This window comes from Bos grunniens, chromosome 2 (genome assembly GCF_055505025.1).
Source record: "Bos grunniens cultivar Pamir isolate PY7600 chromosome 2, Bosgru_T2T1.0, whole genome shotgun sequence".
Classification (NCBI taxonomy): domain Eukaryota; kingdom Metazoa; phylum Chordata; class Mammalia; order Artiodactyla; family Bovidae; genus Bos; species Bos grunniens.
Genome location: NC_141166.1, coordinates 3,264,010 through 3,288,350, shown reverse-complemented (window position 1 = coordinate 3,288,350; position 24,341 = coordinate 3,264,010). Strand labels below are relative to the sequence as shown.

Genomic DNA, 24,341 nt, shown 5'->3' with positions numbered 1-24,341 from the left:
TCCCGGCAGCCCCCACCACCCGGTTAAGCTGTCCGCTCTGTTCCGTTTCCCCAGCAAGAGGAAAACCTGGGCAATCTGATCCACGAGACCGAGTCCTTCTTCAAGACGAGGGACAAGGAGTACCAGGAGACCATCGGCCAGATTGAGGTGAGGCGCCCACTCGCTCATGTCCCCCAGTCGTGAGCCCAAGGCCCCCAGTGATCAAGTGCCCGTGTGAACAGGGGCTGGGATAGCAACGCAGGCACCAGGATTGGGAGTCAGGACACCCACTGATTTTCCTGGCCTGGTGCTGGGCGGGTCACCCCTCTCTTGGGTAGGGCCTCAGTTTCCTAATCTGTAAAATGAGGGTGGTGATACCTGTCTGCCCCAGAGAGGTTTTTTCTTAAGTTATTTGACTGACATGGTGATCTCAAAATAATGGGAACTGACATTTGAATGATATCAAGTGACACTGGGCCCCGAGCCCTTTAAAAATACGCCTCCGTCGGCATTCTCATACCCTGTGTGTGTACCCAAGGGGGCCTGGGTGCCTCCACCCTGTGCAGTGGGCACTGTGTGCCCATTTTACAGAGGAGGGGATGAGGTCAAAGAGACCAAGTGACTTGCCTGAGACCCCCAGCCAGGAAGTGGCCTGCAAGCCCGGTTCTCCCTGCTCCAGAGCCTAGGTGTGTGTGCCTGGCACACCTGTCTGTGAGAGTCAGTCATTGTCAGGCGGGAGAAAGGGAAGTCCGGCTCCTCCCCAAGGGATGGAGCCCTCGGTTGAGGAGAAGGGTCAGAAACGTGAGCACCCTTTTCTAACGCAGTCCGCATGAAGGAGTGCCAAGGCCAGAGTTGCTAGGGCTACCCCAGCGGAGGGTGTGGTGCCCTGCGATGGCCCCAGTGCCACCGGCGCCGAGGGTGTGAGGTCGCCGCGAGGCTTGCTGTGAGGGTGACGGGGCCTGCCCTCTCTCCCCTGTTGGCTCTTCTCAGCTGGAGCTGGCCACGGCCAAGAGCGACATGAACCGCCACCTGCACGAGTACATGGAGATGTGCAGCATGAAGCGGGGCCTGGACGTGCAGATGGAGACCTGCCGCCGGCTCATCAAAGGCTCCGCGGACAGGTGCCGCCCCGCGCTCGTCTTCCCTGCTGACGCAGGGCTGGTGTCCTGGCGTGGGTGTGGGGGGTGTTGGGCTGCAGCTTGCAGCCTGGAGATTCCATCTGCCAGCCCATCTGTCTGTGCGTCCAATGACCGTTAGCCACCTACTGTGTGCCTTACACATCTACTCTCACGTGACTCGCACAACCACCCTGTTCCCATTGTTGTGGGACTGTGGAAGGCTACTTTGAGAAGGCTTGCTCTGTGCAAGGCCCACTTCCTGCTGAGCTGGTGGGTGGGGGAGGTGGGCGGGGCTTACAGGGTCCCGAGGAAGCAATTTTCCTTCCTTTCCCATCTTCTAACCCACTGGCACATGAGTCTGTCCCCAGGAGACCAGCACGCATCAGGCCTCTTTCCTTGCCAGCACAGGACAGCTCCTGCCCTTAGGGAACATGCAGCTTTTCGGGGGAGTGTGTGTGCGTGTGTGCAGTTGCTGTTGTGTCCGACTCTTTGTGACTCCACGGACTATAGCCCACCAGGCTCCCCTGTCCCTGGAATTTTCCCAGCAAGAATCCTGGAGTGGGTTGCCATTTCCTTCTCTAGGGGATCTGCCTGACCCAGGGATCAAACCCGCATCTCTGGCATTGGCAGGTGGTTTCTTTACCATGGAACCACCTGGGGAGCCCCTTTTCAGGGGAGACAGACATGTTAGTGATAAAATGACAAATACAGTGCTTGGCCTGAAGCACAAATATGTTAATTATAATCGTTTCTCTCATTGTGACTGTGTTCTTGCACCATTTGGGCCGTAAGAGACGGAGAAGAGGGGGGGAAGCTTTGTGTGTGTGTGTGAGGGGCTTCGCATGTTACCTTCAGCTCACTGATTCCCAGAGCCCACTTCTGGTGTTTCCATTGTTTGGATCGAGGAGTGTGCGTGTAGGCAGGGTAAAGAGCTTGCACTAGGTCCCCCAGCTCAGCAGTGATAAGCTGAGAATCCGAACCCAGCGCTGTTAACCGCTCTTCTCTGTGGCCTCCCTTTGGGCTCTGAGTTCATTGCCCAGATGATGGGAATGTAGAAGTTGAACTGGACCCATGGTTCCTGCTCCCATGGAGTGCTCAGCACCAGGGCATCGCACGAGGTCTCAAGAGCCTTGTTTAAGCCCTGAACTTCGAAGATTCTAAGGGAAGCAGAGAGGGTGGGTCTCGGCAAGGATCCCCCGTGGAGGCTAGGTTTTCCAGGAGGGGCTGCTCCATCCTTCCTGCTGTCTGCCCCAGGCTGCCCTCTGAGGTCTCCTGTTCTGTTGCGCCCTTCCAGGAATTCACCATCCCCAAGCTCCGTGGCCAGCAGCGACTCAGGAAGTACAGACGAGATCCAGGACGACTTTGAGCGGGAGGCGGACGTGGAGCCCATGGTCAGCTGATGACTGAGGCACGCCCCCCCACCCCCCCAGCCCGTGCCTGGTGGTCTTGGCAATGGGGCCTCTGCACGCCTCTCCCCACGGGGCCAGGAAGTGGGGCTCCCAGCCCTGACCACGCAGACTTCCTGCGCCCTCCCTTCTCTGGAGGCCCCCAGGGACCGCTGCTTCCTTCCTTCCTTTCTCGGCCCACCACCACCCAGTGCCCCCCCACCCACCCAGTGCCCCCTCCGCCCACCCACCCGAGGAATGGTGCTGTCGATTTCTATCGTTCTCCACGTTACAAGTGCGACTTCTGTCCGACGATGCAGCGCTAACTGTGCCTTTTCCCTTCAGCTGAGCCACTTTGAGCTCCAAAGAATTATTCCTAGCAGGTGTTTTTATACAAAACTCTAAGGTGAGGGCCGGGGGCCTCCCCGGGTGTGGTCAATGCCTTTTTCTACCCTCCCACCTGCTCCTCTGATTGGCCATGAGCTCTGCCTTCCCGCCCCTGCTGGAGTTGAACTTGGGATGGTCCACCTGCCCCCCAGGAAGGCGCTGTCTGCCTTCACCTTTCCAGGCCTGGGTGGGGACTTCCCGAGGGCACGTCATTTACTGAAGTGGGGAGAAGGCTAGAAGGAGGGAGGGAAGGACAAATTTTTCTTTTCGTTTTGGATCGAGTGGCAAAGCAGAGGGAGAAGGCACTGTGGGGGAAGGTGGAGCCTCACTGTGTTTAAACTACTATGCAAAAAAAAACAAAAAAACAAAAAAAAGCAGCTTGCCTTATACCATTGTGGGAGGCGGGCCCTCTCCCAACTAGCTCCTTGGTTTTCCCCTGGAGCTGGGAAGGAGGCGGAAGCTAGGGTGATCTCTCTCTCTCGCAGCCTCTGCGGGTGAGCACTGACTTGGGAGGGGGTTTGGTCAAGGTTGATAGCGAGGTGGGGGTCCCGAGGACCTCAGCCACCTGACTGCTTGCTTTCTTGGGACTTCTGTGGGTTGGGGAGATAGGCCGGGGGTGGGGGTGGGGAATGTCTTTTATTGCCCTGATGTTTTTTTTTTTTTTTCCCCCAGCCAACAATAAGGGGTTATAGATCTGAAATTTCTCTGTGAGAAAGTCTGGAGGGGGCCAGGCCTGGTAGCCACCGCCTCCTCCAGGGAGCTGGGTCAGTACTGCCTGCCAGCATCTTGGTTCTCCACTGTGCCCCAGCTGCCCACTGTTTGGCCACCGGCGGGCACTGGAAAGGGAAGCGGAGGGAGGCAGCAGGGACTGCTGGCAGAGAGGAGGTGGCCGGAGCGGGAGCTCACCTGAGAGCCACGCTCATGGACACACGCTCACCTCTACCGTAATTCACTGCTTGATTGATCCGTTGGAGAGTTAATCTGAGCCAGTATCTCTCCAGACTTGAGTGGACCTGAGTCAGAGGGCATTGTGTGGAGGCCACCCTCAAATCTCAGCTGGGAGCCCGCAGAGCAGGCTTTTTTTTTTTTTTTAAGTATCTTTTTGGACCCGCTACTCACTACTACCAATCCCCTTGTATGATTGGGGATTTTTGGTTTTGTTGGCTCAGGAGCTCCCCCTGGAGGTCAGAGGAGCAAAATGTGCCCAAGGACCAGAGCTCCTTACTACCCCACGGCCTGTGTCTGCAGGCAGAGGAGGGGCTCTGAGATAAGGACTCCCGTCTTTCCTCCCCAGAGGACCAGTGACCTGTAAGGGCCTCCTCTCTCTTCCGTTTCCCCACCTGTTTTGCAGTCTTAAAACCATTGTATATAATATTCATATTATATAATATATATATATATATATATATATGGAGAGAGAGGAGAGTGTTAGTGATGGTGTGTACTTTTTATTTATGAGAACTTGGTGGCCTTTATTGTGAGTTTTTTCTTTTTTTTTTTTGCTTTGTTTTGTTTTCGTGGGGGAACCCCCTGCTGGTTCCCTGTAAAAGTCTGGCTGAACGTCTTCCATTCCCAGCATCTCTCAGCCAGATAGTCCCTCGTTAGGTACGTGAAGGGACGAGGTTTCGGAGGAGAGATCACCCACTTCCTCTCCTTCTCACTGACCCTTGTTCTAAAGGTTACAGGGTTCAAACAGATTATTATTGTCGTTATTGTTATTGTTGTTTTATTTTTATTTTAACCAAAGGTTATCAGACCCAGTTGGGCTTGGACCTCAGCTGCTGAAAAGATTTTCCGTTTCTGGGAGGGTGGGAAACCGGCCCCCCGCCCCCGGGCCTCCTCTGCCCAGGGTGAGGGAGGCATTGAGGAGTGCTGTGGGCAGGTGGGCAGAACGGAAGCCTGCCTCGGGGTGGTGGGAGGGTGATGGTTAGAGTTACGACAGTAAGGCAACAATAGAAGTATTTAGGGGTAACTAAGGTTACTGTGGTGATCGCTGTCCAGTGGTGTTATTTTTTCTTCCCCCCCTTGTATACATAGGATATTTGTCTTTGGGGACTAGGGTACTCTGAATTTATCTAGGAAGTATGGAAGTGGCAGGAGCCAGGGTCAGATGCTGGCCAGAAAGATCCGTCCTGCTGGTTTTCAATAGCTGCTCTCCCTGGGGAGCAAGGATTTGGGGCTGGTGGATGGGGGGACAGCAAGAGTGTTAGTGACCTGCCTCTCGGGTGTGGTCCTGGGCTTTGGCCTGGCTGCCTCCCTCCCCACCAAGTTCTTTTTTGAGTTCGTTGCCAGTGGGCCCCGCTTGCCCCCTTTGCCATGGGCTCACAGCTTGCCAAGAAAGACCCCAACGCTCGCTGGGGCAGCACCAGGTCCAGTTAGGACCAACTGGCCCGTCCTTTGTAAAGATGTAAATACTTTATTTTGGTTTTCTATGTCTTAGCCCAGTGTCATATTGACATTGGTATTTCAGAATTGTTCTCAGATGGGTTCTCCTGTGCTGCCCTCTTTTGCTCTCCTATTTTGGGGGGTTTTATAAAAAGAGAGGATTGGGGAGGGGCAGGGAGAGTAGCTTCCTTTGGGCTCCCTGATTGTGGAACACACACACACACACACACATACACACACATTTCTGAGCTTCTGAACAGGGAAAAAAATGATTGACAAGTCAACACATTTTGTTTTCTTGTGGCAATATGTCTAGAGGTCTCTGACTGGCCTGTCCATCATGGACTTAGCTCCATGGATGGAGCTCAGATGACCTGGCGAATCAAACCACTTTGGCTTGGGATGGGGGAGAGGGTGTGGGGCAGGGGGTCATATAAGGTATAACTTAAGCTAAATGTAATCTATTTATAAAGCAAGAGACTCTCATCTATTTTTATGAAAGGAAAGGTTTTTTTAAAATCTAGGGTAGGCAGTTATGGTAGCCCAGCATTTTTCTGTGGACGAGATGCATGTTGCTGCTGGATTTAATATAACAGTACCCCTCAGCTTTTCTCCTCATCCTCACCACCTGCTCATCCATACCCATGGGTGGCTTCAGCAGCGCAAAGGTCACCCCTCACCCCATTTCTCTGTCCCTTGATCCCCCAGCTCCTTGGTCATTGGAAGGCCAGGGGATGGGCATTTGTGGTAGTGGGTGGGCAGTGGGGAATTCAGAACGGAGTAGGGTGGTGGGAGGGAAAGGGGGTGCTGGGTGGGGGACAAGGTCTGCTTCAGAGGGTGGGCTCTGATTAGTTGCTCCGACTCTGGTCTGCCAAGATCCATTGCCAAGTCAGCTGTATTTGGGAGAGAGCTGAGAAATGAGTGGAAGACTTCCAGGCTCGGGGTGGGCTGTGTGTTAGTCTCGGGCAAACCCCTCACCATTCCTCCTGCCAAGCCATCAAAGCAACGAGGAAGAGGCACCCTCCGCCCATAGACTCCTTCGTGGACATTTTCACATCTACATTATTTTTAGCCCCATCCGGGCGGACTTTCTGTCCTGAAGTCCCATCCCACCCCACTGCTGCTCTTTGTCTGCCAGCTGGGTTTAGCGTCAAGGGGAAGGGGGGTTTATACTCACTGAAAGACTACTGACCCTACCGGAAACCAACCTGTTTACTGTATTGTTGTAAATATCATGCCCTTTATATCCTGTATATTGGCTTCTTTTAAATAAAGTGAAATGTCTTAAAATTGATGCCTTTTTTTTTTTTTTAATTAAGGATAAAGTGATGGGGGAGGGGCAAAGAGGACACGGGCCACATAAACACTAAAAGTCATTGGCTGATTAGTGATCAAATAGGGAAAATTTACATCACCTCACATCTCACAATAAAATCTTTGGACGTAGTTAAAGCAGGAATTATACAGATTCCATAGAAGGGGAAGAGAGCCAGAGAGATCACAGACTAGAGAACTAGCATAGCCTGGTTTGGAACTGAGGGCCTATTAATCATATTGCCCTCTGAATCTGCAAATTTTCCATTCTCCGATGGAGCAAGCTAACTTGTGCCATCTTATTTAAGTGACTATTATCCGTGGATTTTGGTATCTGCAGGGGCTCTGGGAACCAATCTCCCACCAGAGGAGGACTGAAGTTTGCTTTCCCACTCCCCACTCTTTTGTTTAAATTCTCCAAAATGCCTTAAAGAGTGTGGCCTCCCAGATAAAGAGGAGTAATGATGAAATAATGAGGAAGTTCTAAGGTGGGTATTATTACCCCCATTTTACAGACACAGAACTGAGGCCCAGGAAAGTTACATATTTGGTCAACGTCACAGGGAGAAACCACGATCAGCATCGGAACTCTGACTCCTAAGCAGGTTCTCGGTACACACCGCTGGAGAAAATACAGATACATTAGAAGAGAGCGTTGGGAAAGTTGTTAACAGTACCTCAGGAATAGAACGGGCCCCTAAGATTCCATCCTCAGAACTTCAGAATCTGAGTTGTTAATAAGGTTCATGTGTTCGTGCAAACAGCTTCCCGGAGAGAAAATTCAAATTTTGGTCCGGGGCGCCAAACTAAAGCAGAGGAATAAAACGGATTCCGCGTCCAGAGCTTTTGAAGGGACGTCCGATCGCAGACTGGCTCGGGTTTTATCTTACATTGATCGTAATCTGCAAGGAAGTAGACCGATTTGTCCAAGCGCTCTGCCTTAGGAAGCTGGGTGGCTCCGCTCCAGGTCGGGAGTGGAGGGCGGCTGCGTCCCTACCAGGAGGCTAAAGCCAGGCTGCAGCCCCCGAGGTGAGGCCGGGGGCCGGCCACGACGAGGCCCTCTGCAAGGTGGAAGAGTCTGGCAGCCCCCCGCCAAGGGCAGCGAGAGCCTCCGGGTAGGGCCTCCAGCGACACCTGACCCGTAGACCCCAGTCCTTCCGCCCCGCCTCACACGTGCCCCATCCCCGCTCTCTCATTGGCTGCTTCTGCCCCTCTAATCCCGGCCTAAGCAGGTTGCAACTTGACCGCCCCTCTGATTGGTCTGGGAGCTCTCATGGCTCACTGTGATTGGTGGATGGAGCTCACGCCCTCCTGCCCCCGACCCCCGACGGAGGGCGACTGGGTCATACCATACAGGAAGAAAGGGGGAAACGCGTACGCTTCGGGGCTTCGCTCTTGGGCTGCTTTGCCTTGCGTCACATGATAGTGTCCTTCGTCAGGCCCTCGGGGTAGAATTCTTCTACTAGCAGGAGGCAAACAGAGGCGTTTAGGCCGGACCCGACTTGGAGGGCGGCCGAGGCGGCAGCCCCCCCCCCCCGCAGCCCGCCGAGATGGTGCGCTCCAGGCGAGGCGGTGCCCTCTGGTGGCTCCAAGCCGGGACGGTCCAGCGAGAGGCCGCGCGGGGATCCCGGGATGCTGCTGCGTTCGGCCGCGCTCTGCCGCGCCCTACTGGCCCGCCGGGGGAGGGCGGCCGGGTGAGTGAGCGCCGGGCAGGCCAAGGGGCGCCTGCTGGCCCCGGGGCCCCGGGAGTCTCTGGGCGCCCCCCGTCCCCGCCCCCGACCCCGAACCGGGCTCCACCCCCGCCCCCGAACTGGGCTCCCTCCGGGCCGGACCCCCGAACCGGGCTCCACCCCCGCCCCCGCACCGGGCTCCCTCCGGGCCGGACCCCCAAACTGGGTTCCACCCCCGCCCCCGCACCGGGCTCCCTCCGGGCCGGACCCCCAAACTGGGTTCCACCCCCGCCCCCGCACCGGGCTCGACCCTCGTCCCCGAACCGGGCTCCCTCCGGGCCGGACCCCCTCCGGGTTTCCCAGAGGCTCCTCTCCGCCGGGGGTCGCTTCCTCTGATGCCGCCCGACACCCACCTCCTGCGATGTGTCCATCTCCCAAAGGTCTTTTATAGCTAAGGGGTCCTGCCCACCGGCGGGTGGGGTGGGGTGGTTCGGTGCCCTCTTGGCTCCCCCACGCTGAGAAAGGAGCCACTTGATCACCTCGTCTTTCTCCGGTGGATAAAGACATTTGCGCGCCGCTAGAGTACAGCCTCCTCCTCTGAGGGCACCTCTTTTTTTTTTTTTTTTAAAGCACATTTCGTTTCTCTCCTCCCCACCCTTGGTTTCACATTCAGGACCCTCCCTGGGGTTCCCTCTCTCCTCTGGACTGGCATTTCTGTTTCTCTCTTTTCTCCTTCCCCTTTTTTCAAGTCAAGTGTTGGTCGGAGAAGGCAATGGCAACCCACTCCGGTACTCTTGCCTGGAAAATCCTGTGGACGGAGGAGCCTTGTAGGCTGCAGTCCATGGGGTCGCTAGGAGTCCGACTCGACTGAGCGACTTCACTTTCACTTTTCACTTTCATGCATTGGAGAAGGAAATGGTAACCCACTCCAGTATTTTTGCCTGGAGAATCCCAGGGACGGGGGGGGTGCCTGGTGGGCTGCTGGCTATGGGGTCGCATAGAGTCCGACACGACTGAAGCGACTTAGCAGCAGCAGCGGCAGTTGGTCAGAAAAATGGACTCCTTTCTTCTGATAGGTGGAGTAATATTTGTGGAGTACGTGTGACATGCCAAGCCTGAGTTGCACACTTGGCCTACGTGCCTTATTGTGACGATCTGTAAGTTACGACACATGAAGTGCTTTGGAGCGTGCCTGGCATGGAGGCAGTGCCTGTTGCTGTTGATCATGATCGTCACTGTCACCCGGGTCTAAACTTCACTGGCGGATAGCTGGTATTCCGAAATTCAGACGAAGAAACTGAGGTGTAGTAGTCCGAGTGGAGCTGCCCTGCAAACCCAGATTTGCAGACCCCTCCAGTGTGGAGTGGGATTCCTGGACCTTCGCCCTCTCAGTGACACCTGTCCTCAGAGCCCTCTTCGGCACCCCCTGGGCTTGGTGGAGGAGGTGGGCTGGACACAGATCCTGCCCCAGAGGGGCTCACAGTTGGGTGAGCTGTGCTTCTACGGACCCATGTGTCCACCTCCCTCTCAGAGTGGGCAGCTCTGGCCCCAGTTTGGGCTTTGTTTGCCTAACCCCTAGGACCGATCAGTTACGTCTCCCCTGCTCAGCTGTACCTGTCCCGAGTTAATCAGTGTCCCGAGGAACGGGACGGGGTGCCCTGGGCGCGGATGCGTTTCAGTGCAGCTGTGTGTGCTCTGTGGTGGTGGCTGGGGGAATAGGGAAGAGGACAAGGACGAGGACTCTTTTTCCAAACTGAGGTTGGGGGCCCTGCTCGCTGCATCCTCAGCGCGGCCTCATCTGCAGGCCTTTCCCTGCATTCTGAGACCACCCCTCTCAGACGCTGATGGAAGCCACATAGGTCCACGCGTTTACTGAGTATCTCTGTGGTGTGCTAAACGCTGTAGGGAGGGGCACCCAGGATGGGAGCCTCCCAAGAGTTTTCAGTTTAATGGAAGAAAGCCTTAGACATAAAAAAAAAAAAACAAACTAAAAAGCCCTCTAATGTCTGGTATAAAAACACCTCTATTCTGGGGGAGATGGGGGCTGGGGCGGGGTGGGCGGGTTGGATGGAAAGCTCATAACAGCAGTAGTTATCAAGCAATCAAGTACCATAGGCCTGGCCCTGTGCAGATAAGCCCTGTATTATTACCGTTTTTACTGAGGGGAAACTTATCTGCCTGTTAAAAATGTTGAGACTAAGGGCTACCCTAGTGGCTCAGCAGTTAAAGAATCTGCCTGCCAAAACAGGAGATGTGGGTTCCATCCCTTGGTGGGGAAGATCCCCTGGAGGAGGACATGGCAACCCACTCTACTGTTCTTGCCCCGGAAATCCCAGGGACGGAAGAGCCTGGTGGGCTTACAGTCCATGGGGGTCGCAAAGAGTTGGACATGACTTAGCAACTAAACAACAGCAATAAAATTACCCTCTGTCTGACTCCAGGCTCATGCCTCCTGAGTGGAGAAAAAGCATTTTGCAACCAGATCTGCTGGCTCAGGTTACCTCTTTGGATATAGCAGCTGGCTTGATGCCCCAAGACAGGGTTTCCAACCTCAGCAGTATTAACGTTTGAGTCTGATAATCCTTTGTTGTGCGGGCTGCCTGTGTGTTGTAGAATGTTTAGCAGAGTCCCTGGCGTCTACTCCCTAGATGCCATAGCACCCCCCAGTCATGACAACAAGAAAAGTCTCTAGACATCGCCAAGTGTCACCTGAGGGGCACAGTCGCTCCTGGTTGAGAACCACGGTTCTAGAATAGTTTTGGTGTTTGGCCACTTGTTTAATTATTTGACAGAAAGGAAATGACAGTCCACTCCAGGACTGTTGCCTGGAAAATCCCATGGACGGAGGAGCCTGGTAGGCTACAGCCCATGGGGTCGCAGAGTCGGACACGACTGAGCGACTTCGCTTTCTTTCTTTCTTAGCGTATACCTGTGGCATGCCGTGTCTGCATTTATGGAGAAGCAGTTTTAGAACGTTTTTAGTGATAACTCTCGGTGTCCTATACGTGAAATTCTAGTGCTGACAAAAACCGTCTCTTGGGAACCTGGGGTAGGTGATGTTCTGTAGTGTTTCCCTTTTTGCCTGGAGTGCCCGGAATCTCAAAAGTGTTAAACATACTTTTTTTTTTTTAAGTGATTTGTTCAGTCGCCTAGTCATGTCTGACTCTTTGCAACCCCATGGACTGCAGCATGCCAGGCTTCCCTGTCCTTTGCTGTCTCCTGGACATCAGACTCACCTGCATTGAGTCGGTGACGCCATCCAACCATCTTGTCCTCTGTTGCCACCTCCTCCTGCCTTCAGTCTTTCCCAGTGTCAGGGTCTTTTCCAATGTGTCAGCTCCTCGCATCAGGCAGCCAAGTACTGGAGCTTGAGCTTCAGCATCAGTCCTTCCAATGAATATTCAGGACTGATTTCCTTTAGGATGGACTGGTTTGATCTCCTTGCTGTCCAAGGGACTTCTGAAGTGTTGGTCAGTTATTCTCGTTATTTTACAATATTTATTTATCGGGCTGCGTCAGGTCTGAGTTGTGTCGCGCGGGGTCTTTCATCGCAGCTCACGGACTCTCTAGGTGCCGTGTGCTGGTGTAGTTGCTCTGTGGCGTGTGGGGTCTTAGTTTCCTGACCAGGCATTGAACCTTTGACCCGTAGATTGCAAGGCAGATTCTCAACCACTGGACCACCAGGGAAGTCCCTAAACACACTCTTGACTGTGGATTTTCTTTTATTTAATTAGTATGAGTCCACTGTACAAAGTACAGATAAAGCAAGAAAAGCTGATGAAGGTGATCTGGCAGCTCGCCACACAGAGGCGACCACGCTGTTACTTTGACGAGTAGCCTTTTCGAGGCCCAGGAATACATGTGCTTTAGAAAAACAACATAAAAATGGGCTCCTCTGCAGATGCTTTTTTGTAGCTTGCCTCCCTTATATGTCCCCAGGCCCTAGAACTGTGACTGGCACCTGGTCAGCCCTCAGCAAACATTTGGTGAATGAAAGAATGATCATGTGATTCCTTCCTTGTCAACAGAAACTTATCACAATCAGTCTGGGAGACGATCACAATGAACAGCTGGCCTTTACGGATGGGCCAGCGATGGTCACTCAGGGCTACCATTTACTTTTATGCGGATGATTTCATTTAGCTCCTCAGCAACCTGTGATGTAGGTGTTAGGCGTTGTCACTCAGTCGTGTCCAACTCTTGTGTCCAACTCTTTGTGGCCCCATGGACTGTAGCCCGCCAGGCTCCTCTGCCTGTGGGGATGCTCCAGGCAAGAATACTGCAGTGGGTTGCCATGACCCCCACCAGGGGATTTTCCCAACCCAGGAATTGAACCCAGGTCTCCCGAATTGGCAGGCAGGTTCTTTACTGACTGAGCCACCAGGGAAGCCCCGTGATGTACGTGTTACTGTCCCCATCTCACAGACTAAACAACTGAGGCCTGTGCAGTTAAGGAAAACTTGTCCAAGGTGTTAAGCTGGTGAACGCCAGCGCTCCCAACTGACTGCCTTTCTCTCTGCCTTTCTCTCTTTCATTAGCTTTGTCATGGGCGTCCTCTGCAACATCTTTGTTTTTTGTTTTTTTCCTGAATCTTTTGTTTCTGGTTTTGGCTGTGCTGGGTGTTCGTTTGGGACTCTGGCTTTCCTAGCTGTGGGACTCAGGCTTGGTTGCCCTCTGCCATGTGGGGTCTTAGTTCCCTGACCAGGGATGGAACCCAGGTCCGCTGAACTAGAAGGCAAGTTCTTAACCACTGGACCACTAGGGAAGGCTTTGCAAATTCTCTTTGGAAAGAGCCAAGGCACATGTTTCTACTTGTATGTACATTTGATAAATACAAGAATTAAACGGCACCTGGGAACCTTAGAGTAAGTGCCGGGTCCAGCCCCGGTGGATCCAGGGAATTCGAAGCAGGACGGCGTCGGCGAGATCAGGAAACAACTGCTTAATTAAGCGTTAATTAAGGATATAAAGAGTGGTTAAATAAGGATAACTCAGTGAGGAGATTCAGTGGAGAAAAGAGGCTGAATAATTCAGCCAGAAGATGAGAGAAAGAACGACATGGGGAGACCAAGCTTCGGTGAACACGGCCCGCACTTTATTTTCCAAAGTAGTTTTTATACCTTAAGTTGTGCATAGAGGATAATGGGGGAAGGGGTAGAGTCATGCAGTAAGCCAGGCTTTCTTCCTGCAGACTTATCATATGCAAAAGCTTAGGTGATTTGCATCATCCTCTACCCCGGAGGCCTGTTAACATTTTAAGACCCTTTCTTCAGAAAACTTATTTTTCTCTAAGGGTGATTAGTCAGGCGCCACCCTCCAAAAGCATTAGATAAAGTTGCATTCCTATAGGGCAAAGGTGTGGTGGGCTATAACAAGAAGAAGAATTAACTCAAGGGTCCAAGGTTACAAACATTAAAGCTACTACTTACACCAATTATATTAATCAATACACTGCCAGGGACACAGCAGTTAAGGGATATGGAGACTTAGCAGCAAACACTGGCCCAACAAGTGAAAAACCCTTCACCAATACAATTTCTCATCAATCTTTTAACTACTCAAAGGGATCTGTATTCAGACAGTTTAAGCACCCTTGTCACGCCCAGGAACTTTATTAACTGGAGCTGTAAGTTAACTCTTTTTTTCAGAGAGAGGTGGTGGGGGACAGCCCCCCGTAAAGTCAGAGGTGTAGGTGAGAGCCCAAAGCAGAAAGTAGGCAGACTCTGGTTTGGGGGGTAGATGCTCGAGGATTTCCAGGGGGACTCCTGAGGCTCGATCTGCCTTTGCGTATGCCGAGCCTCCTTCCTCATGACCTTTGCCACGGGCGGAGCTCCTCACGCTGGCTCCTGGCAATACTCCCTTATATACTCTCGTATCAGACCTCACTGGGTGCCGCGGTCCAGCGATGACTCGAGCCTGGCCCTCCGACGTTAGGGGGCTCGTGGGCTGGAGTTCGCCTGCAGGAATCCTGGTGCCTTTGGCTGCCAATCAGCCTCTCCGCCTGCCTAGTCTTCCTAACTTCAAAACCACCTACGGCTTGTCCCAGCCGCCTGATGCTGTGCCGGCCAGGAGCCTGGTACGTCCCTTTGTTCCCTGGCCATGCTCTGCCCTTTGGTTTCTCAAGCAGTGCCCAGGTCGGTGCTTCCTGCCTGAGTGTCCTCCTCCGGTGAACCTGTGCTCACTCAGCGCTTGGTGGCCCGGCTGTCCTTGGGCCCAGTGCCCTGCCTGTGAAACGGGAGTGATCCTATCCACAGCCGTGCTGCACCAGGCTCAAAGGATGTGAGTTTGAGCAAACTCCGGAAGACAGTGAAGGACAGGGAAGTCTGGCGTGCTGCAGCCCGTGGGGTCGCAAAGAGTTGTACGTGACTTAGCAATTGAGCAGCAACAAGAAAGCCCGAGGATTAGAGAGGAAGTGACAGATGGCTTGCGGGGGGCCTGGGACCCAGTGTGTTTTCTGTGAATAAATTGAGTAAAGGAATAAGTAGAACCTCCAGTGATTGGAATACTTGGTTCTAAACTTGTGAAGATCCCCACTCAGGCCGCAGTCAGCACCGGCACTCAGACCTGGGGGGACCCGGCTTCTGGTGCCCTGCAGCTGGCTCAGCACACAGCTGGTGCTCAACAGTTGCTGTTGGAGTGGCCCAGCGACAGCCCGGGGTGGGTCCTGGCTCCACCTGTTAGCTGCTGTGTGGCCCTGGGCAGGTTCCTTGACCTCTCTGTGCTGTCTCTTGTCCTCATGTAGAAAAGAAAGATTAATAGTAGCTACCTTGAAAATTGTCCTAGAGAGTAAATGAATTCGTGTGCTAAACCCACTTTGAAGAGTGGCCAGCACTGGGACCTTCCTGGTTGGGGAACTAAGATCCTACATGCTGCATGGCACAGCCGAAAACAGAGCTGAGATGGCAGGGCTGGTAGGCACCTTAGGTCACTCCCACCTCGGGGCGGCCTCTTTCCTGAAGGGAGAAGAGAGGAGGAACCCGTCCCATCAGCTGGCCGAGGGTCTCCACCTTGTTGTCGTCGTTTACTCGCTCAGTCCTGTCTGACTCTTTTGTGACCCCGTGGACTGCAGCCCGCCAGGCTCCTCAGTCCATGGGATTCTCCAGGCCAGAATAATGGAGTGGGTTGCCATGTCCTCCTCCAGGGGATCTTCCCAACCCAGGGATCAAACCCAGGTCTCCCGCATTGAGGCAGATTCTTTACCGTCTGAGCCACCAGGGAAGCCCAAGAGTACTGGAGTGGGTGATCTTCCCAACCCAGGAATCAAACCTGCATTGCAGGCGGAGGGTTCTTTACCACTGAGCCACCAGGGAAGCCCTCTAGGCGCTTCTGCCAGAGCGCATCTCCCAGGCCGCATGCTGTCACTCCGAGAGCTGTGACCACGAGCCGTTACTCTCTGAACCTCAGCTTCCTCCCCCAACCCTGTCCATCAAATGGATGTAGTAATAGTTTGCAGGGTGACGTATCTGTAGGGTGATCACTTAGCACCACACAAGGCATACCATAAATGCTTCAGAAAAGTTCCTTGAAGTTTTCCAGGGCAGCTTATCCTGAGCTTCAGGCACGGCTCTGCACTTTCTCTCAGCTTTCCTCCACCCCCAGCCCCTTATCTCAGTGATTAGGAGGATTGGTCTTATCAGGTCTCAGATAACAGCTGAAAAGCCCAGAAGCTGAAGGAAGGAAGGGCGAATTCCTTTCCAGTCCTCTGCTTGGCCTTGGCTGCCCCCACTCCAGCTCCTGGGGACCTGCCTCCAGGAGCCCGGTCCTGGGGGCCTGGTGTCCAGCTGTGTGCTGTTTTCAGGATGTTCCTTGGATGCTCGCTGCAGTGTAGGAACACAGACAGTCCAAGTCGTGTGATGAGGGGTGTCGTCTGTGAGGTGATCTGATAGGGGCCCCATCCAGGCTGGGCAAGGCTAGTATCCCCTGCAGAGGGGGTGAGGGAAGGGGCGGGAAGGCCAGAATGTCAGGATTGCTGCTGACAGGGTGGGAGGTGGGGTGGGGATGGGAAACGAACCTGGAGGCCTCAGTGGGGATTCGGATTCTTTATTGCAGAAGAAACAAGAAGCCACTGGGTAGTTTTGAGCTGAGCACTTACTTACCCTTTCTCTCTCTGTGTTGATGACGTTTTCATGTTGCTGCTGCTGCTAAGTCGCTTCAGTCGTGTCCGATTCTGTGTGACCCCATAGACGGCAGCCCGCTAGGCTCCCCGATCCCTGGGATTCTCCAGGCAAGAACACTGGAGTGGGTTGCCATTTCCTCCTCCAATGCATGAAAGTGAGAAGTGAAAGTGAAGTCGCTCAGTCGTATCCAACCCTCAGCGACCCCATGGACTGCAGCCTTCCAGGCTCCTCCACCTATGGGATTTTCCAGGCAGGAGTACTGGAGTGGGGCGCCATTGCCTTCTCTGATTTTCATGTTAAAACTATGGAAACTGGTAGCTGCTACCTTTTCAGCTCCTGCCCTGGGTGGGACAGGGGCTGGTTGGGCTTCCGTGGTGGCTCAGCTGGTAAAGAATCCGCCTGCAGTGCAGGAGACCTGGGTTTGATCCCTGGGTTGGGAAGATCCCTTGGACAAGGGAAAGGCTACGCACTCCAGTATTCTTGCCTGGAGAATACTATGGGCTGTATAGTGCCTGGGGTCGCAAAGAGTCGGGCACACGGAGCAACCTTGGCTTTCACAGCCGTTTTCACCTTGTGAGCTCCTGCTCTGGGTGGGCCATGGGGCTTTGTTCCAGTGGTTTCAAGAGGAGCTTGGAGTCAGTGGAGCTGGAGTGGCTATTGCAGTCGTGCAGGTGGAAGCCTATGGTGCCTTGGACCAGGGTGGAGGCCTGGGGTGACCTGGGTGGAGGCTTGGGGTGACCAGGGTGGAGGCCTGGGGGTGGCCTGGGAGCCCAGGCGCCTCCACTTCCCGTCAGTTTTCCCCTTTGTACACTTCAGAGCTCAACATTCCCTGCTGCAGGAGATGTTTTGGTCTTGCAGCCTTTTTAGCTCAGATCCTAAAAGGATGGGTGAGTCATCCCATGCAGAGGGTGGGTCAGGGTAGCTGGGGTCTCAGACTCAGGCGGTGAAGTCACCAGGTGAGAAGCGGCACCCCAGGTGGTTAGGGGAAACTGAGTCAAATCCTGACTCTGCCTTATGTTTCTTTCCTGAAGCGGGAGGGCTGAGAGCTGCTCTAAGATGGTCGGGATGGACTCGCCTTTGCATCCCAGAGCCAGGCACCTGCCAGGTGTGATGAACACGTGGGTGGGTGAGACCTTTGACCTCATCTGAGCTATCTCTGCATTCTTGCCTTGTGGGAAAGGTGTATGCTGACGGCATGAATGAGTGAGTAAGTGAGGAACACAGTCTTGCCTGGAAGGGCCTTGCAGATCCTCATAAAAGCCCCAGCTCCTACAAGTGCTTCATTCTGCCTTCCCCTGAGCCAGTGGAAGGGTGCTCGTGTTATCCCTAAGGGCCCGTGAGCCAAGGGGAAAAAAAAAAGGCTTGTCAGGCATTCCTAGATTATTTTTGGCTCTTAGTTGACTCAGGCTCTGAGGCTGATCTTTGAACTAATGTCTGGTCCCTCCGTTACATTCAGACAGATGGACAGTCCAGTGGACAGTGGGGCCAGGGCCTGGACACTTTCCAAACAGCCAGCCAGCCACGTAGGCATGTGATCCTGAGGTCACAGTGGCCCTCTGCCCTGGGGAAGACTTGCCCCGCTTCTGATGTGGCCTGGGGTGGGAGAGTGGGGAGGGAACCATGCTGGTAGCCCCGGGTGGGACCCAGGGCTGCATTTATTCCAGCAGTGTTTGCTGAGCCCCTGGACGCCTTGGGAGGGTCTGGGAACCAGTTTGCCTTAGAAAGCCTGGCCTGGTGGAGTAAGCATTCTGGAAGACCTTTGCAGTTTCTTAGGAAAACCTAAGAGCAAGACGAGTGAGCAAGGCTTGTCATCCTCACAGTGACCCTGCAGGGAGCATGGGTCCCCCGTTCTTCGGATGAGGAAACAGAGGCCTGCCGCGTTTTTACAGTGCAGTGTGGGAATGCAGTGAGGTCTCCAGCAGGTGTGGGGTTCGCCCAAGATGTCTGCTTCCCGTGGAGCCTGTGCTTTTCGCACCGGCCAGGCCCTGGGCTCCAGAGAGGGCTTGGGCTGCCCACCTCCTGGCGCCCGGTCCAGCGTGCGGCGGCGCTCTCCTGGCTTGAGGGGGACAAGGTGGTGGCTGAGTCACTGCTACTGCTGAGTGCCCGGTGGCTCAGCTGGTGAAGAATCCGCCTGCAGTGCAGGAGACCCCGGTTCCATTCCTGGGTCGGGAAGATCCCCTGGAGGAGGGAAAGGCTACCCACTCCAGTATTCTGGCCTGGAGAATCCCATGGACAGAGGAGCCTGGTGGGCTACAGTCCACGGGGTCACAAAGAGTCAGACACAGCTGATAGACTAACACACAGACACTGCTACTCAGGCCCAGAGAGAGGCATCTGGAACCTTCCAGATGGTGGAGGGTGGGGAAGGGGGAAGACAGTGCCCTCCTCTTTCCTGCCAGGATGTTGAGGCCTGTGGCTGCTGGAGTTTTCCGGCCTCTGCAGTCTTCCCCACCGTAGCAGTGGATTTTCCTTCGTTGCGCAGACCTGAAGCTCTGCACCGGTCTCTCTTCAGATCTGTAGGGCGACCCCAGGAGATGCAGGTCCCCCTGTGACACTGAGGACGCGGGCACCAGGCCGCACAGCTCACCAGAGGCCCAGCTGGCCCCGCATTGCGTTTCTTCCTGTGTTGGGGCAGGGTGGGGCCTGAGGAATGCTCGCTTCCTTGGGTGTGGTGGGTGCAGCTGGGGCTCACGGGGAGGAGAGGGAGGAGAAAGCCCCAGAGCTCATGGGCGGGTGGGGGTGGGGTCCTAGGAGACCGGCCCTCCCCCCACCCCCCCAACCTCCACTGCACAGGCCCCCTCTTGCTCTTCCTGACTTGTCCTCCCTGCTCTGGGCCTTTGCTCTTCCCCCTGCCTGGAACACTCTTCCCAGCTCTTCTCAGACCTCCTCCAGGTGGCCGGCAGAGGTCACCTCCTCCGTGAGGCCCTCCCTGACCACCCCAGCTGAAGTAGCCCCGCCCTCCTCCCTCCTTAGTTATGTTCTTGTCCTTTCAGTCTTGGGCTTCCCTGGTGGCTCAGACTGTAAAGAATCTGCCCACCACGCAGGAGACCTGGGTTTGATCCCCACCCAGGGGATCAAGATCCCCTGGAGAAGGGCATGGTGACCCCCTCCAGTATTCTTGCCTGGAGAATCCCGTGGACAGAGGAGCCTGGCGGGCTGCAGTCCACGGGGTCACAAGAGTCGGACGTGACTGAGCGACCGACACTCGCTTTTTCAGTCACAGTTGTGTTTCTTCTTTTTTTTTAATTTTTATTCTTACTTTGGCTGCACCCCGAGGCGGCACGTGGAGTCTTGGTTCTCCAAGCCCGGACTGAAGCCACGCCCTCTGCCGTGGGAGCTTAGAGTCTTAGCCACTGGGCCTCCAGGGAAGCCCGAGTGTTCCCTTCTTGCCCGGGTCCCGCACTGGAGGCCGGCTGCGTGCAGTCACAGGGTCACTGTCTCGGTCACTGCTGTCCCTCCAGATGAGCAAGCTGCCTTGCAGCCTGGTGGGGTCAGCGGCGACCTGCGCGTACAGCCTAGTGTGATGTCCTTCCTTTAGGCCTCCAGGCCGGGTGTCTGAGCCCAGAGCCCTTCTCAGTGAGAAAGGTAAAAAAGTGCCCGACATTCACAGCCAGACTGTTTGGTTCTCTCGTGCGTAAGCCCTCAGCTTCAGATGCCCTCCCCAGGGGCTGTGATGAGGTGGGCGGGCCAGGCTGCTTCAGACTGCCCAGCAGAGGTCTCTGTGCCCCCCACCCCCGATACCAGGCAGCGCCCACTTGCCCAGGGAGGAGCTGCTGCCTCTCACCCCACCATGGAATTGCTGCATTTGCTGACCAGAGCCAGCCCCCGCGTCCTTATCCCTCCCCAAATCAGCTGCCGTCACCCCAGTCCTGAAACGGGCTCCCCCTCACACCCCACCCCCGGAGGCCTGCGGTCCCTGCGGTGTGCGTGACCGGGAACCAACTGGTCCACCTGCAGGCGTGTTCCTCCCAGGCTCTGCCCATGGGGCGTTGACCGGAGGGAGACAGAGCTGGGTTTTTCTGGACTTGAACCTAAGTTTCTCTTGATCTTGGCCTTGAACGAGTCCCCTTCCATTTAGGACCTAAATCACCGTATTTCTGTCGCAGGCCGCCGGTGAGGCCCTTCCGGCGCCACCATGGTTTTACCAAAGCTGATGCTCCCTGTGTGTCCTCCAGGGCCTTTGTCATCGCTCTTGCCCTCGTTTACAGCTGGGGAAACTGAGGCCTGGAGGGGAAGGCCTACTGCTGAGGTTCCTCCAGCGCTGGAAGGACGGACTCTTTTTGGAAAATTTTAAGGCTGCATTTATTAACAAGTGTTTTCATTTAAGTGTGTGTTATTTTGTATAACGTTTTGTATATGTATTTTATATATATTTTTTTCATCTAAGTATGTTATATAAAATGGTATTTTTTATATACCATTTTCACCAATATAAGATTATATATACCCATTTTTTAATATTCTCTTCCATTATGATTTACCAGAGATTACTAAATATAGTTTCCCATGCTGCATAGTAAGACCTTGTTTATCCATTCTATAGGTAATAGCTTGGACTTACCTGGTGGCTCAGTGGTAGAGAATCCTCCTGCCTCTGCAGGAGATGCTAGGTCAATCCCTGGGTGGGGAAGATCCCCTGGAGGAGGAAATGGCACCCCACTCCAGTATTCTTGTCTGGAAAACTCCATGGCTAGAGGAGGCTGGTGGGCTGCGGTCCACAGGGTCACAAAGAGTCAGACACGACTGGATGACTGAGCACGCACACGTGGCAGCTTCCATCTGCTGACCCGGCTCCCTCTTCAGCCCTCCCCCAGCCCCCTGTCCCAGTCCATGAAGGGGGTGACCGACCCACCCTGGGGCCCCCAAACACATTAGGGATGGCACCACTGGTGGTCACCGATCAGTGAGGTCATGGGGTCAAGAGTGAATAGGGTCCCCAGAACAAGGAGTCCTTGGCATTCAGTCCCCAGGAATCAGACCCTGAACGCCCACAGCAGCCCTCCCTGCGGCTGTGAGCCGAGCTCAGGGCACCCCTCCGAGTTCACGGCCCTCCCCTTGGGTGTTCTTGCCCACCCGGAACTCACGTCCTTGTGCCAAGGAGCTCTCAGCTGGTTCCCATCCGGATGAGACTGAGCTGTGGTATGTGCTGACTTTGCTACTTAGAGAAAGGAGTAACTTGGGTCTGTTTGGGAGAAAGTCCACCTTGTGGGGAAGTGGAGATTAAGCCTGCTTTATGTGAAAAACACCCAGGCATGGTTCTGTACCTGTGAATTCCAACTTCAAGCAACCGTGTGAGTCTCTGTGGCGATTCTCATTTAGGAGATGGAGACATAGGCTCGGAGGAGGCAGGTCAGGTGTCTGAGGACTCACAGTAGCAGGACCTGGGCTTGAACTTTGGTTTTGGACTCCAAGGCCGGTTCTCATCCCCCAGTTCTATAATGGGTTTGCATTTCAAGATTCTGGGCAGCCCAGGTCCCCCTGAAGGTGACGGGGTGCCGGGGCTGGCGCTGCTGACCTGCGCGCCTCTGTTCCCCGCCAGGCTGTGTCGGAGGTGCATCTCCTCCCTCCAGGTGGCCAACGAGCCCGTGCTGGCGTTCACGCAGGGCAGTCCTGAGCGAGATGCGCTGCAGAAGGTAATGGGGACAGTGAGGGGCACCCAGTAGTGCCTGGAGGGCTTGGTGGAGACAGCCTTCAGCAGCTCCCACGAGACCTGTCTGCGCCCGCAGCCACCCACCCCCTCGTGCCCCTGCCCCCAGCCCTGGGAGCACCCGGGAGTCGGCAGAGCCGTGCGCTGGGGACGGGGGTACCTGGGAGCGGCAGGGTGGCCACCTGGGCCTCTTTGGGGTCCCAGGTCAGGGGTCATGAGTCTGCAGATAGTTTGTGCTTGGAAACATCCTCGGGGAATCCCCTGGACTGTGGTTAGGACGTGCTTTCACTGCTGAAGGTGGGGTTCCGTCCCTGGTTGGGTAAGATCCCACCAGCCACACAGCACAGCCAAAAGAGTTTCTCCCCTTAATAAGAGGGTTTTAAAATTGTGAGATTTCACGTAAATTTCAGACCCAGTTTTTAAAATCTCCTCTCTAATGGGACAAGCTGGCAACACCGGCCTTGGCTTGTCGCAGGCCAGGAGATAACGGGGCGGGGCCGATCGGGAGGATGTGTCTCTGCCCCCGGACCCCCCTCCCTTCTCTCCGGGGCTGCTTTGCAGACCCTGCCTCGGGGTTTTGGTGGGCAGCAGGAGGGAAGGAAGGGCTCGCATGGCCTCTTGTCCTCTCCCCAGGCCCTGAAGGAGCTGAAGGGCCGGACGGAGGCCATCCCGTGCGTGGTGGGGGACGAGGAGGTCTGGACCTCGGATGTGCGGTACCAGGCGTCGGTAAGTCCAGCGGGCCTTGGGGCTTGGCCGCTCCCCGGAATCCCAGGGCACATAAACACGCTCTTCGGGGGTTCTGCCTCCACAGGGGCTTCGAGTCCACCGTGGGCTTTTGAATTCCGAGGACCGGTGGAAAACTTCCAAAGGCAACCTTGGGGGACGCTCATAAAAGGTGCCGGCATCACGCCTGCCATGGGGAGGTTAGAAACAGCAAGTGCCCCCAGCTTCGCCTTTGCTTTACAAAGCTGACCCCCTAACCACCTAGAGAGCAGGAAGCAAGGGCACAGTCAGAATCAAAGCAGATCCTGCCCTTCACAGACACACACTACGCTATATACTCTCTACACAAAGACACACACTGCTCTCTACACAACAGACACACACTGCTCTATACACAACACACTCTCTACACAACAGACACGCTGCTCTTTACACAACAGGCACACGCTACTCTCTACAACAGGCATACGCTACTATATATACAACAGGTAAGCAACAAGGATTCACCGTATCACACGGAACAATATTCAGCATCTTGTAATAAACTGTAATGGAAAATAATCTGAAAATGTATATGTATATTCAGTTACATATACATATATATTTAACTGAATCACTGTGCTATACACCTGAAACAGTATACTTGAATAAAAGAGAAGATATTCTTCCAAAGAAAGGCAGTCACCAAAGCCCTGCTGTGTTTTGGGAACCAGTGGTCTAAGTGACCATGAGCTCAGCAGAGGTGAGCTCTCTGGGCGTGGCAAGTGGCGCTTCCTTCTGGAAGGCCTCCTGGTGGAGCCCAGGCTCCATCTGCAGACACAGCTGTGAGGCCCTGGCCCCTTTGCGCAAACTTCTGCAGTCCCTGCCACTCCCCTGGAGGCTGGAAGAGCAGGAGGTTAGCCGCCCATTTTACAGATCGGGAAAGGCTCCGAGGTGTCAGTGGCCCCCCTGGGGTGGCACAGTTAGACATGGAACAGGGATGAGGGATCCAGGTTCCCCGGAACCATAGTCCCTTGATTTGACTCACTTTTTATTAAAAACCTTTGGCCATGCCTGTACAGCATGCAGGATCTTGTTTCCCCGACCAGGGATCGAGCCTATGTCCCCTGCAGTGGAGCGCAGAGTCTTATCCAGTGGACTGCCGTCGGAACCCCTTGATTTCGATTCATGTGAATCCATTCACACCCTGACTGTTTCTAAAGGGGCTTTAGAAGCAGCGTGCTAATTAACATACGGCAGCAAGATAGTCTTCTTGCTCTGACCTGATGGCCACAACGTTGTGAAGCCTTGGGTCCTTGCTGGAGATGGCCACAAACTTACTTTTAGGCCCCCTGGTTTGTAGGGGAGAGGAGACCACATCACTGACCCTAGCCAGAATGTTCCTGAGATACATCCCACCTGTGTAGTTGGAGGAACGCAGCCATTCCTGGGGCTGGGCCTGGAGAGAAAGTTCTTGTGGAGGAGTCAGAAGGACGCAGTGATGTGACAAGCAGCATCCCCACGAGCATCCTCATCTCCCACACAGATGTTCCGTGGGGCTGCTTCTCGCCCACTGGCGTCTGGGTGCGATATCAAAGCCCATCGCCCAAGGATGCCCACAGGTCACCCTGCAGGCC

General features: G+C 54.7%; 2 protein-coding genes and 1 long non-coding RNA gene across 4 annotated transcripts in view; 2 read left to right on the top strand and 1 right to left on the bottom strand.

Annotated features, from left to right (window-relative positions):
- IFFO2 (intermediate filament family orphan 2) overlaps positions 1–2,765 on the top strand; it is a 45,977-nt gene extending 43,212 nt beyond the window's left edge. For both annotated transcript variants that reach the window (XM_086364803.1, XM_086364806.1), the window contains 3 exons: positions 55–147; positions 970–1,100; positions 2,392–2,765. In XM_086364803.1, coding sequence (XP_086220929.1) covers positions 55–147; positions 970–1,100; positions 2,392–2,497 — 330 coding nt within the window. In that variant the 3' untranslated portion in view covers positions 2,498–2,765. The remainder of the gene's footprint in view (positions 1–54; positions 148–969; positions 1,101–2,391) is intronic.
- A 3,783-nt stretch (positions 2,766–6,548) lies between these two features.
- LOC147377259 (uncharacterized) lies at positions 6,549–8,837 on the bottom strand. Its single transcript, XR_015150146.1, has 3 exons — positions 8,652–8,837; positions 7,918–8,030; positions 6,549–7,470 (listed from the first exon to the last, which is right to left on the bottom strand). It is a non-coding gene; the product is annotated as an uncharacterized LOC147377259 (long non-coding RNA).
- The window catches only part of ALDH4A1 (aldehyde dehydrogenase 4 family member A1), a 33,233-nt gene continuing 17,068 nt past the window's right edge, over positions 8,177–24,341 (top strand). Inside the window, exons 1-3 of the mRNA XM_086364789.1 lie at positions 8,177–8,262; positions 21,895–21,988; positions 22,636–22,728. Of these exons, the coding sequence (XP_086220915.1) occupies positions 8,201–8,262; positions 21,895–21,988; positions 22,636–22,728 (249 nt within the window). The 5' untranslated portion in view covers positions 8,177–8,200. The remainder of the gene's footprint in view (positions 8,263–21,894; positions 21,989–22,635; positions 22,729–24,341) is intronic.